We start from the raw sequence: 12,479 nt of genomic DNA on the forward strand, positions 1-12,479 counted from the left end.
TCCCACCCTATAGCAAAGCTTCCTGGAGGGGACAAAACGCCTATCTTGAAGCCAAGGGCTGGCCCCCAAGGAAGGCGGACCATGGTGGGATCATCCAAGTGACTCAAAAAACTAGCCATCACCCCAGCTCCACCCCAACCCTCATTCTCCAACCAAAGAAAAGTCAGCAAGTCCAGAAAGAGGCCTGACTCTCCCCCTCCTGGAGCTGAGACACATGTCGATGGCAAGTCACCCTGGGTTTGGCATCCACCCATCTCCCCCTTGGCTGTACCTAACCAGCATCCATTTTGGTGTTCTCAGAATAGATCGCTTACCCCTCCTAAAGAAGTCAATCCCAGAATCCCACAAGCATGCTCAGACCCCTTTGCTCTCTTTCCTCATCTTAGCCCTCAAACAGCACAGACAAGAGGGTCAGCACCAGCCTTTATTGGGGAGAAGAAGCACGACACAGCCACTGCCCAGACCCAGGGCCGGGTTTCCCACAGTCAAAGCAGCAGTAGGAACAGCAACACGGCGAGGGCAGTGACAGTGCCCGGGGGTGCCACCAGCCCCAGGACGACAGCCTCTCCTGGCTGCAGGACAAGCCCCCTAGACGCTCAGGACACATCAGATTGAGAGAGCACCGGGGCCCTGCAAGAAGAAACATCAGGTCATAATTGCGCCCTCCTGGCTCCAGCTCCCCAGCATGTCTGTCTCCCCTTCTACACTGTAGCAAAGATTGCGCTCACGGACCTTAAACGGCTGCCTGCTTTTCAGACAATCCAGGCTAAACTGGCATTGACGACTACGTGTTATGCAGTGACCAACCTTGTATTTCCTGCTGTGAGAGCAGCCTGTCTGGCCCCTCACCCCCTCTCTCATATCACCCCACCCGTCCCCCAAGCGCATCACACACAGTCCACCCTCTGTGTCTTTGGGCACCAGGCCACCCATCCAGCTTGTTCTCTGTGTTCTCCTAGCTGGGTCACATCTAGCCGAGCCTTCTGGGCCCAGATCAAATGATACTTCTAGGAGAAGGACCTTCCCAAGGAAGCACACTCACTCTGATCACCTGTATGCCCATTCGGCCTATACGAGGGTCCTGACCTGTGAAATAGAATCGAACTAGACTCTCCAGGGCAAATAGTGTCTTGCCCTTCTGGAGTTCCCACCCAGCACCTAAGTCGGTGTTTTGGACATAGCAGTGAATACCGTTGTTACTGTTAACGAGGGACTGTACTCACCTAACTCAGAGTCAGACCTAATGGTCCGGGTGGGGTTCAGGGCCCGCTGGGGGGATGGGACTGGGTGGGACACAGAAGCGGCCACAGCCTGACTTGCAGCACTTTTCCCCAGCTTGGCAGTTCGCATCGACCATGCAGTTGACAATGCACAGGCCCACTAAGACTTTTGGACAGTCGCCGGCCCACCCTGGGGGATAGACAGGCAAAGGTGTAGAGACAGGACGGTTGGTTCCAGTGACTCCAGGTGGGATCCCATCTGGGACTTAAGACACAGAGGCTCAGATGAATCCATCCCTGATTCTGACTAGATCTTAATCAAACATCTGGCTGGGACACCTTGAAGCTAGAGGATCTGAGCCCCGCAGGGCCCCAAGAGAGCATCTGGATTAATGATTTCCAAATGGTGTCTCACAAGGAGTTCCCTAGAGGTACCTCGCTGGTGGCTCAGATGGTAAAGAATCTGCCTGCAACGCAGGGGATCTGGGTTTGATCCCTGGGTTGGGAAAGCTCCCCTGGAGAAGGGAAAGGCTACCCACTCCAGTACTCTTGCCTGGGGAATTTCATGGATGGAGGAGTCTGGCGGGCTACAGTCCATGGGGTCACACAGTCAAATATGACTGAGCAACAAACTTTTTTCTTTTTTAACTTCGGGACTTGATATCACTGTGGGTTTGGGGTGGGCCTGAGTGGGGTGCAGAAGCAAGGCTCCCACACCACCACCCTCACCCCTGGTGCTTGGGCTTCCTACTCCCCACCCCCTTCCATACATGGGCCCCTTGATCAGGAGGAGGACTGCCTTGGCTTGGAGGGGGCCAGGGTATGAGGACTGGAAGGATAAGGATTCTGACTTCCTCCCACAGACAGAAAGAGAAGACCACAGATGGCTCCCTCCCTAACCAGCTCTGGGAGCCCAGGAGCACCCAAGGATCTCTTCCCCAAAGAGCTGACGTACCTCCCTTAATGTCTCCGAAGCAGGCATGGCCACAGCCGGTGCTGCAGCACTTCTGTCCCTGGGGACAGGACATGTCCCCATCACACAGCTCTTCACACGGAAGGGGGTCAGCCGGACATTCACCGCCAAGATCTGCCACGGAATCAGAACACTGGGGCTCAGAGGTACCCCAGCCGAGTGTTGCCAGTTATTTTTACTGGGACTCCAGTACAAAATGTACAAACAAAAATGTAATGGAATGCTTAAAGGGTGTATATTTATGTGCATTCATGTATATTCAGTGCTGATACTTCTTATTCTATTTCTTCTTTTTTTTAATGCTGGCCACAAAATACGAAGTTGATATCCAGATGCAGCTTGAAAAGCGCGGTTGAGGTCCAACAAGTTGTGACAAACTCACTAGTTGCCGCCCCAATATTCGTCCTCCCTCCTTGCTTCCTGTGGTTGACATCAGCACTGCTGGCTGCTGAACTCATGCCCATTGGTAGCCCCCTTCCTATCGTCTCTGGGCTGGACTGGGTGATTTGCTTTGACCAACAGACCCCAGCAAGTATGATGTAAGCAGCGTGTGTGCATGTGTGCCTGCTCAGTTGCTCAGTCATGTCTGACTCTTTGGGACCCTGTGGACTGTAGCCCACCAGGCTCTCTGTCCATGGGATTCTCTAGGCAAGACTACTGGAGTGGTTGCCATGCCCTTCTCCAGGGGACACGTTCACGGCCCCTAGACAGACAATGAAACTCAGAGAAGAGAAGCTGTTGGCCCAGAACGCAGAGTGAGTCAGCGCCAAAACAGGACGAAACCCAGCCTCTCGGTCTGTAGTGAAGCACTCTTTCTACTACACCATCCCTAAGACAGGTGGGCAACGGGCCAGCTCCACAGGGCAGGCACACCCAAGAAGTCACATCCAAACCACACCCACTCACCGTGACTCACTCCTCTCGGTGTTCAAGTTTTTTAAATGGAGGGGAAATACAGGCCATTCAAGGCTTTGCAGAAAACCAAGACAGGACTGGCCCAGTGCCTCTGAGAAAGAATATATACATATGATTGGACACAGCTGGTTCCAGGAAGCCTGACATGATGGAAAAAGCACATGCTAGACTCCAAGGCAATGCGCGCAGCTAAACATGTGTCCAGTCGCACAGTTGTGTCTGACTCTTTGCAACCCTATGGACTGCAGTCCTCCAGGCTTCTCTGTCCGTGATATTTTCTAGGCAAGACTACTGGAGCAGGTTGCCATTTCCTCCTCCAGGGGATCTTCCCCACCCAGAGATCACACTCCAGTCTCCCGCATCTCCTGCACTGGCAGGCAGATTCTTTGCTACTGAGCCACCTGGAAAACCTCGTACAGCTGAACAATCCAAGGTATAATAACCTAGCATCCTTAGATTTTCTAAACAGCCCCTATTTCATGCCATTGTCAGTCTGTATTACAACTATATGTCTTGATTTTTTTATTCATAAAATATGATCATTGTTCATCACCACATACATGTCTCTCCCCACACCTCCCCACTTGTTTGACAAACACTAAAATCCCTCTAACAAGGAACAAAGCCTTTTATCCCCAAGGTTGAGAAGACTGAGCATAAAAACAATTTCCCCGATAGAGAAAAAACCCAGCAGCAAACACGTCTCACCAAATTATACCTTGTACCCTAGAAAGTGGAAGCCTAGAATCTCAAACTTCCCAGATTTAACCATTTTGCTGGGCCTGACTCTGAAGTAGCTTCCCAGGTGTCTCAGGGTAAAGAACCTGCCTGCCAATGCAGGAGACAGAGGAGACGCGGGTTCAATCCCTGGGCCAGGAAGATCCCTGGAGGAGGAAGTGGCAACCCACTCCAGTATTCTTGCCTGGAGAATCCCACGGAGAGAGGAACCTGGGAGGCTACAGTCCATAGGGTCGCAAAGAGTTGGACACGACTTAGCAACTGAGCGCACACTCACAACTCTGAAGTAACCAATGCCAGGAGCACCCAGCTACCACTGCTTTCGTCCCCAGGACAAGGAACAGACACCAAAGCTGTACTGTCTCCCAGGCCAGACTTCCTTGAGTTCCCTGGGGATTTATCAACTATCAGAAGCAAAAAAGGGACCCTTGGAGGATAGGCTGAAGCCCTGAGGCTCAGAATATATCCCTTCAGACCAGTGCCCAGCAGGGCCACCCAGTCCAACACTCTATCTGATGCCTGAATCCCTGCCAAACGACCCCCCATCCTCAGTTTGGAAAGCTGGAATTAAGGGAGAAGGCAATGGCACCCCACTCCAGTACTCTTGCCTGGAAAATCCCATGGACGGAGTAGCCTGCTAGGCTGCAGTCCATGGGGTCGCGAAGAGTCGGACACGACTGAGCGACTTCCCTTTCACTTTACTACCTTCAAGCCCGACTACAGCCAGCCATCCTTATATTTAAGCTAGACAGCCTTAAGGATAAGAAAGTCTTTCTTTATACTCAACTGCCATCTGGTTTTCTCCATTGGTCCTTTACCTATCCCCAGACACCTGGTAAGATCACAGCTTGTGCCACCTTTGTAGACATCCTCTGCCTTTCACTGTCTCAGCTCCACCAGGCTAGGTGAGCTCAGTCCCTCCTATCACACGGTTTCTAGCCACCTCAGTCACCTCAGCAGGAACCAGGGTGAGAAATACGAATGACAGCCAGAATAGGGATGGTCAATCTGGCCTCTGGATAAGCCCGATCCCAAGCTCCCAAGCTACCATCAGAAAGGCAGAATAGAAAGCTGAAGCCCAGAAACACTCACTGAGTCTCCACTGCTGCCTCAGCTCCAACCCTCCACTAGGGAAAGATGCCAGCTGCTGGCCGGAAAGTGACATGTTAAAACTTCTTAAGCCAAGAAGGGCCCTGAGTCCTCAAACCTATTCGTTTCTTCTCATGTAAATAGACAGACATCCATCCAGAAGGGGGAGAAATTGGCCTGAAGTCAATGGTCCCAGAACTGAGCCCCAAACCCCCAGCTTTGACACTAGGTCCAGTGCCCTTTAACCCACATGATTACAATCCCGTACACTCTGCAAGGATCACCTAAAAGCCAATCAACAAGCACTGGGACTCAGCTCAGTTCTGCCAAAAGACCCAGCAGTAGACAGCTTTAGGGGTTAGGAAAACTTACAAATAAACTAGTGTGTGTCTGGAGCCCCCAGGACCACTCCTAGTTTTGGTGATTCACTGGGACTCAGCATACAGGTATACACATGGCCATGATTCACAACAGCACAAAAATACAAAGCAAAACCCATCAAGGGGAAGAGGCACGTGACGCGAAGTCCAGGGGAAACCAGGCACAAGCTTCCAGGAGCCCGCTCCAGGGGAGTTGCACAGGATGAGCTTTATTCTTCTGGCATGAAACTGTGACAACACGTATGAAGTGGTATTCTACCAGGGAACCCACTGGAGACTCAAGATTCTTCCTTGGGGCTGGGCACACGGCACTCTCTGCCTAGCCCATACCACTCTTAATAGTTAGGGTGGCAGGAACTCACTCAAAAATCCAAATTCCCAGAAGCCAGCCAAGGCCAATCTTGTGAGCAGGCCTTTCTGGGAATGTTAACCTTGGACCTGCTGTGTTAATTCTCTCAGCTGTACAAACAGCGTGGAGGTTTCAGGAAAGGGGGGCCCAAACACACATGGAGCCCACACCCTCGATCCATACAAAAGGACGTAATGCATATTTCCTAATAAGAAAACTGAGGCTCACAGGGGCTCAGGAGGGGCCAACCTTCATGCAGTGGGAGGTAGGCCATAAGGGACCCAAGACAGACAGACAGAGATTGGCTCAGTCGTGTCCAACTCTTGGCAACCCCACATGCTGCAATGCACCAGGCTCCTCTGTCCATGGAATTCTCCAGGTAAGAATACTGGAATGGGTTGCCATCCTCTTTTTCAGGGGATCTTCCAAACCCAGGCATTGAACCTGGGTCTCGCACATTGCAGGCAGATTCTTTACCATCTGAGCTACCAGGGAAGCCTCTGGGACAACATTAAGGCCACTATCTGAATCTTCACTCCAAACCCTTCTCCTCCCAAACTTGTCCCCTTCTCAGCAAAGAATACGACCATCACCCAAAGGCTCCAGCCAGCCACTCAGCATCCTTCTTGACACTTCCTCTTCCTCATCACCCACATCTGCTAACCAGGCCTGTCAGCTCCATCTTCAGAAGTATTTCAGGGACTTCCCTGGTGGTCCACTGGTTAAGAATCTGCCTGCCAATAGTGGACACGGGTTCAATCCCTGGTCGGGGAAGATCTCACATGCCCTGGGGCAACTAAGCCGGTGAACCGCAACTGCTGAGCCCCTCTGCTGCAACTACTGAAGCTTGCTTGCCATGAGCCGGTGCTCCGCAACAAGAGAAGCCCGAGCCACACAACTAAGTGTGGCTCCCCCTTGCCACAACTTAGAGAAAGCCCAAAAGCAGCAACAAAGACCACACACAGCCAAAAATAGTAAATAAAATTTTCCCCCCAGAAAAGTACTTCAAGTCTGCCGCTTCTCCGGGTCTGCACTGTCACCAGCCTGGTCTGAGCCATGTCACCCCCTTGCCCAGCCTGCCACAGTGGCCTCTCAACTGGCCTACCACCTTCCACATTCCCCTCATCCATTCATCACACTCCAGCAGAGAGGTCTTTTTAAAATGAAAACCCAACCAGGTCTCTCCTGCTTTAAAGGCCTCCCGTTGCACTTACAATAAAGCCTCAGACAGAGGCCCTGGAGGTTCCCTGAAAGCCTAGACCTGAACTGGAAACACCCTCCTTCTCCATCTCTCATCTCCAACCACACTGACCTTTCACCTCCTGAAAAGAGCAAGCCCAGCCCCACCCTGCAGGCTTTGCCCCGGCAGTTCCCTCTTCCTAGCATTACACCCAACAGCCAGCTGCTTCTTCTCATTCTCCAGCTTAAAACGATACCTCCTCTTTCCCACACTTTTCTTTCCTTTCATAGCAATAGCATGACTGGTGCTTATTATTGTCCACTTATGATTATTTCCTCTGTCTCACATCAGGGCCTGAGCTCCATGAGACCAAGGACCGTGACTGCCCTGCTCACCCCTGGATGCCCAAATGCCAGGTAGTAAAGACCGACTCAATGTGTACTGAATCCATTTATAAGCAAGCAAGTGAAATAGACAGGCCGGACGTCAGAGAGCTGGGAGGAAATCTGATCGGCAAGGTGCTGGGCATAACTCTATAAGCTGTTGGGCATTATTTGGCAGGTTTTGTACAAGCTTCTTATATACATTTCTTCTCAACTACATGATTGGAGAAGGCAATGGCAACCCACTCCAGTACTCTTGCCTGGAAAATCCCATGAACAGAGGAGCTTGGTAGGCTGCAGTCCATGGGGTTGCAAAGAATCGGACACCACTGAGCAACTTCACTTTCACTTTTCACTTCCATGCACTGGAGAAGGAAATGGCAACCCACTTCAGTGTTCTTGCCTGGAGAATCCCAGGGATGGGGGAGCCTGGTGGGCTGCCGTCTATGGGGTTGCACAGAGTCAGACACGACTGAAGCGACTTAGCATCAGCATCAACTACATGGGATAGACTGAATACTTGTACTCTCCGAAAATTCTTATGTTGAAACTAAATACCCAAAGTGAGGGTATTTGGAAGTGGGGTCTTTGGGAAGTGATTAGGTCAACAGACTGGAGCCCTCATAAGGGCTAGTGGCCCTTACTGGCCTTTTGTCACATAAGGTCACAGCAAAAAGAGAGCAGTCTACAAACCAGGAAGCAGGCCCTCACCAGACACTTAATCTGGCACCTTGATTTCGGATGTCCCCATTTCCAGAACTGTGAGAAATAAATGTCTGTAGTTTATAAGCCACCCAGTCTGTACTATTCTGTTACAGCAGTGAGAATGGACACTGCCTTATCACTCTATGAGAGAAATGTCCTTGCAGGCATGTGTTTGGAGAAGGCGATGGCACCCCACTCCAGTACTCTTGCCTGGAATATCTCATGGACGGAGGAGCCTGGTAGGCTGCAGTCCATGCGGTCGTGAAGAGTCGGACATGACTGAGCGACTTCACTTTTACTTTTCACTTTCATGCATTGGAGAAGGAAATGGCAACCCACTTCAGTGTTCTTGCCTGGAAAATCCCAGGGACGGGGGAGCCTGGTGGGCTGCCGTCTCTGGGGTAGCACAGAGTTGGACACGACTGACGCAACTTAGCAGCAGCAGCAGCATGCATGTGTTTAGTCAATCAGTCATTTCCGAGTCTTTGCAACTCTTTGGAGTCCACCAGGCTCCTCTGTCCATGGGATTCTCCAGGCAAGAATACTGCAGCAAGTTGCCATTTCCTCCTCCACGGGATCTTCCTGACCCAGGGATCTCCTGTGTCTCCTGCATTGCAGGCAGATTCTTACCTGCTAAGCCATCAGGGAAGCCCTGATAAGAGATAAATATGCTTACCTCCATTTTAAGGATGATAAAAAGAGGCCACAGAGGAGCCAGGCTTCTTACCCATATTCAAACCCTAACTGCCTCAGGAGAGCAGGTCCAGGGTCCAGCCCGGGCCCTCAGGCACTCTGATGAGCCTCTACCTTACCAAACAGACAGCACAGGAAGCCTCTGGTGAATCAGGGCTTAATGAAAGCAGACGTTGTTCACAGCCCAGAAAGAAGAGCTCCTAGTGCCGGTCACTGGGTGTAGCAATGAGTCCCATTGGGTGAGTGGGCCAGCCCCGCTCCAGGACTGGAACTGCAGAAAAGCACTTAACTCATAACCCCATGGCCAATATCACTTCCCACCGGACGAGGAACCCCACGCAGCCAGTGGGCTCTGGGAAATCTGCAGAGAAATCACTGTTCTAACCTGCTGAGCTCCCAGGAAAGAAGCAGCCCCAACTGGGCTGGCCAGGGCCCAGAGCAGCTCACTGAGGTGCCCAGCTGGGCTGCCAGCCTCACCCTCAGCCCCTACAATTCAGTCATCACCTTCAAACATGGGGAAGACTGCACCAGGCCCAACAAGCCGCCAGGGAGTGACCTGTGGGAGACAGACGCACAGCCCTAGTTCCAGATGGGGCCTCAAGAGTCCTGGCAAGGAGTACAACCCTCTATTCTCTTTTATGGGCACGCTGCCCAAGGGAGCTGCCAAAGTCAGGTGCAGACAATCCTACTGGGTAGAGGGAAGGGGCCTGCTACATGGGGAGATTTGGCTGGCAGGTCAGCCTTCACAAGAACCCTGAGTTCCAAGTAAAAGAAGCACAGATAATCAATGGTCTATTCTTTCCTGACAGAAAGCAAAGAACTGGGGACTCTAGTGATTAAAGGAGAAGAGACAGCTCCCCCACCAAAAAAAAAAAAGGTGGGGTGGGGAAGAGGTGCTCTAGGTGAGCTAGAGTCCAAGAGCCAACCTTGAAGACAGGAAGCTGGCTGGGTCTACGTAGCCCAGGGGCAAGATCGGAAAGGAGACATGGATTTTGCCTCTCGAGACATCCTTAGGGACGACTCCTCAGCAGAGCCAACCACAGCATGCACTGCAGTGCATCTGCCCAGCCAGACAGGATTCATCCCCCTGGCCTGGCTCTTGGCATAGGTTCTTATCGGGAGGGTATTTTCCTCCTTTCACTGCAAAAGAGATCACCTGAGATTGGGCGTACCTGATAAGGCCTCAAGAAATGGGGAACGGAAGCCAAATGCACTTCGGGGACCTTTAGCCTCTCCCAAATTCTTATCTAAAATATTTCTGCAACCACCTTCCCCTCCTCCCACACCCCCACCATCCACCAATACACACCCAGCACCACTCAAGGACCAGCCATTCTGCAGAGAGAGAGAAAGGATGGGCAAAGCCAGAACCTCTAGTAAGCCAGACTGGAAATGCTATCTCCTTGTCCAGAGAGGACAGAGAAAGCCAGGAAGACCTATCCTGGCTGCTCCCAGAATTGATCCATCCAGGTCTGTCCTACAGAGGAGACCACCATCTCCCCAAATGAGGATGCTCACTCTGGGGGGAGGCAAGGGGTGATTTCTTCTCTAGTCATTTTCAGTTACTCTTAGTCAGGGGTCCCAAAGGGTAACTCACCGCGCTCTCCTACAGTCACCCTGGATGCCGTGGACCCAAGAGCCACTATTGTCTTCAGGAGGAAGAGGCAGCTCAACATGACGATGATGCTGAGAGCTGAGACGAAAACTCCAATCCGGCCAGACATGTACATCTTGCCCAGAACATCAACCGAGGGAAGGGCAAGGCAAGGGGACTGGCCTAAGCCCAGCCCCAGATCCTTCCCTTTCGCAATAATTCCCAAGGATGTCTTCTCCTGACAAGAAGAAGAAAAGTGATTGGTTGCTGGTGTGTGGGAACATTCCTGGTGCTACCAAAAGACACATGTGATCAGAATGATCAAACTCTGTACAAGGGACAATGATGAAGAATCTAGGGGGAGCTGGGAAAACAGAGGGATAGACACTGGATCAAAGAGAGCCCTAGAGGGTTTTTCAGGGACATGGCTACAGCTGAAATGAGAGAGGAAAGGACTAAAGACACCACTAAAGAAAAGAACCAACGCTAATAAAATGCACTGTGGCTCCTGTCCATCATCGCAACCTAGAAAACAGAGACTAGAACCAACTGCGTACAAACTATTCAAAAACTATAGAAAAGTAGTGTTTGAATTTCTTCAGAACTAACATAAATGCACCAAAAACCTACATCTTGGTCACTCTGGCCCATATAGGACATTTTTGGACTATAGGAAGGCTAGTTGACAAAACTCAAAAGAACAGTTGCTGACTCAAGGAATAACCTAGGTCATATAGACTCCCTTTCTTTATCTCTTCTTCCTATATTTCTTTTTATTTTTCTTTATCTGTCCCTTTGATTAACCATGATACTTAATAGTGTCCACTGGCTCTGCTTAGTCTAACAAGGTTAAAGGGCAGGGGACATTCAAGGCACAAGATAAAAAACCTAAATAGGGTCTAGGAGTTTGTTGCCAGAAAGTCACCTTATTATTTTAAGGCTGATAAATGAACATTTGTTGATCTAATATGTGCTTGACATATTTTATTTCTCACAACTAACTTGCAAAAGTAAGAAAACTTATTCTTTTTTTAGAGGGAAAACTGCCCAAGGTCATTAAGCTAGTAAGTGGTGGCTTTTGGAATTTAATAACAGGAATGTCAGATAGCATTGTTTGAAGGTTTATTACTGCCAAGGGTCTAAGTACTTTACATAAGTTAGCTCACTTAATTCTCACTACAACCCTATGAGTTAAATACTATTATCCCCATTCTACAGATGGGGAAACTGCATCGCAGAAAGAAATGTAGGCCGCAGCTAATAAGTGGTAGAACAAAGGTGCGTGTGTGCATGCTCAGTTTCTTCGGTCATGTCTGACTTTTTGCAGCGTCTGAGTCTTTGTAACTCTATGGACTGTAGCCCACCAGGCTCCTCTGTCCATGGGATTCCCCGGGCAAGAATACCAGGAGTGGGTTGCCATTCCAGGGAATCTTCTGACCCAGGGATGGAACAGACGTCTCCTGCATCTCCTGTGTTCCAGGAGGATTCTTTGACCACTGAGCCACTTGGGAAGCCCAGAACAAAGGTAAGCAGTCCAATTCCATAGCCAGTGTTCTTTATCATCTTATCATAATGAATTTGAACTCAGATCTTTCTAACTGCAAAACTCATGCACCTTCTACTACCCCATATTATGACCTGGTAAAAGTAGGTCCAATTCTATTCATGGATGTCTTACCTCTAATGCAGAGCAAAAGGGGATCTGGGGAACTCCACAGCTGTGAAACCCCTGCATCCTCAACCTATCCCAGAATCAACCATCTGGGGAGAGAAGCCCAGGATCTTCATTAGATGCCTTCCGACGCCAAGAGGCAACCCCTGGGGTAAAGGCCTGGAGGGACCCCTGAGTGAGTGTTTAGGATGCCATGGGCCAGACGCCCCCACCTCTTGTTGGGTTTGGGGGTCCTCGCATGAGGCCCATCCAATTCTGGGAGCATATTAAAATCTAGTTTTCCAAAGACAACCGCAGACGCCCCCGTACCAAACGCCCCCCTCCTCTCCCCAGCTCCAGCCCATGGAAACCTGCTCCCTTCCTCCCGCCCCGCACTTCTCCACGGGCCTTGGCCCGGCCAGAGAACGACCCTTGACTGAACACCCCCAGTCACACCCGAAGCGAGGCCGCCCCCGAGAGGCAGAAAGGCCACCCGACACGCAACGCCTCTAAGCAGCTGCAACCGGACGAGAACCAGCGGCGCGGTTTCCCTGGCAACCCCACCGCTCGCCGCGTCGCGCTTCCGGAGCCTGAGGGCGGCGCGCTCCA

The 12,479-nt window shown here is 51.0% G+C and overlaps 1 protein-coding gene across 3 annotated transcripts; it reads right to left on the reverse strand.

Moving 5' to 3' along the window:
* Positions 1–411: 411 nt before the first annotated feature.
* On the reverse strand, positions 412–12,423 carry WFDC3 (WAP four-disulfide core domain 3). Of its 3 annotated transcripts, none has more exons than XM_012189280.3 (6): positions 12,325–12,423; positions 11,898–11,980; positions 10,223–10,457; positions 2,176–2,307; positions 1,224–1,410; positions 412–630 (listed from the first exon to the last, which is right to left on the reverse strand). In XM_012189280.3, the coding sequence occupies exons 2-5, from the start codon at positions 11,952–11,954 to the stop codon at positions 1,241–1,243; spliced, it is 594 nt and encodes a 197-aa protein (XP_012044670.2). In that variant the 5' UTR covers positions 11,955–11,980; positions 12,325–12,423; the 3' UTR covers positions 412–630; positions 1,224–1,240. The 3 variants fall into 3 exon arrangements, with proteins under 3 accessions (XP_012044670.2, XP_060253051.1, XP_060253052.1); XM_060397068.1 differs by having other exon boundaries at positions 1,224–1,485; XM_060397069.1 differs by having other exon boundaries at positions 1,224–1,485; positions 11,898–12,423.
* Between the last annotated feature and the right edge of the window lie 56 nt (positions 12,424–12,479).

The sequence above is a fragment of the Ovis aries genome, chromosome 13 (assembly GCF_016772045.2).
Source record: "Ovis aries strain OAR_USU_Benz2616 breed Rambouillet chromosome 13, ARS-UI_Ramb_v3.0, whole genome shotgun sequence".
In the NCBI taxonomy this organism is placed as follows: Eukaryota; Metazoa; Chordata; class Mammalia; order Artiodactyla; family Bovidae; genus Ovis; species Ovis aries.

Coding starts and splice junctions, on each gene's coding strand:
- WFDC3 (XM_060397068.1), bottom strand. CDS start 11,954: ATGCAGGGGTTTCACAGCTGTGGAGTTCCCCAGATCCCCTTTTGCTCT. Junction 2,308..10,222: donor GGTGACTGTAGGAGAGCGCG/GTGAGTTACCCT, acceptor ATTCCGTGGCAG/ATCTTGGCGGTGAATGTCCG. Junction 1,486..2,175: donor CTTCGGAGACATTAAGGGAG/GTACGTCAGCTC, acceptor CTGTGTCTTAAG/TCCCAGATGGGATCCCACCT.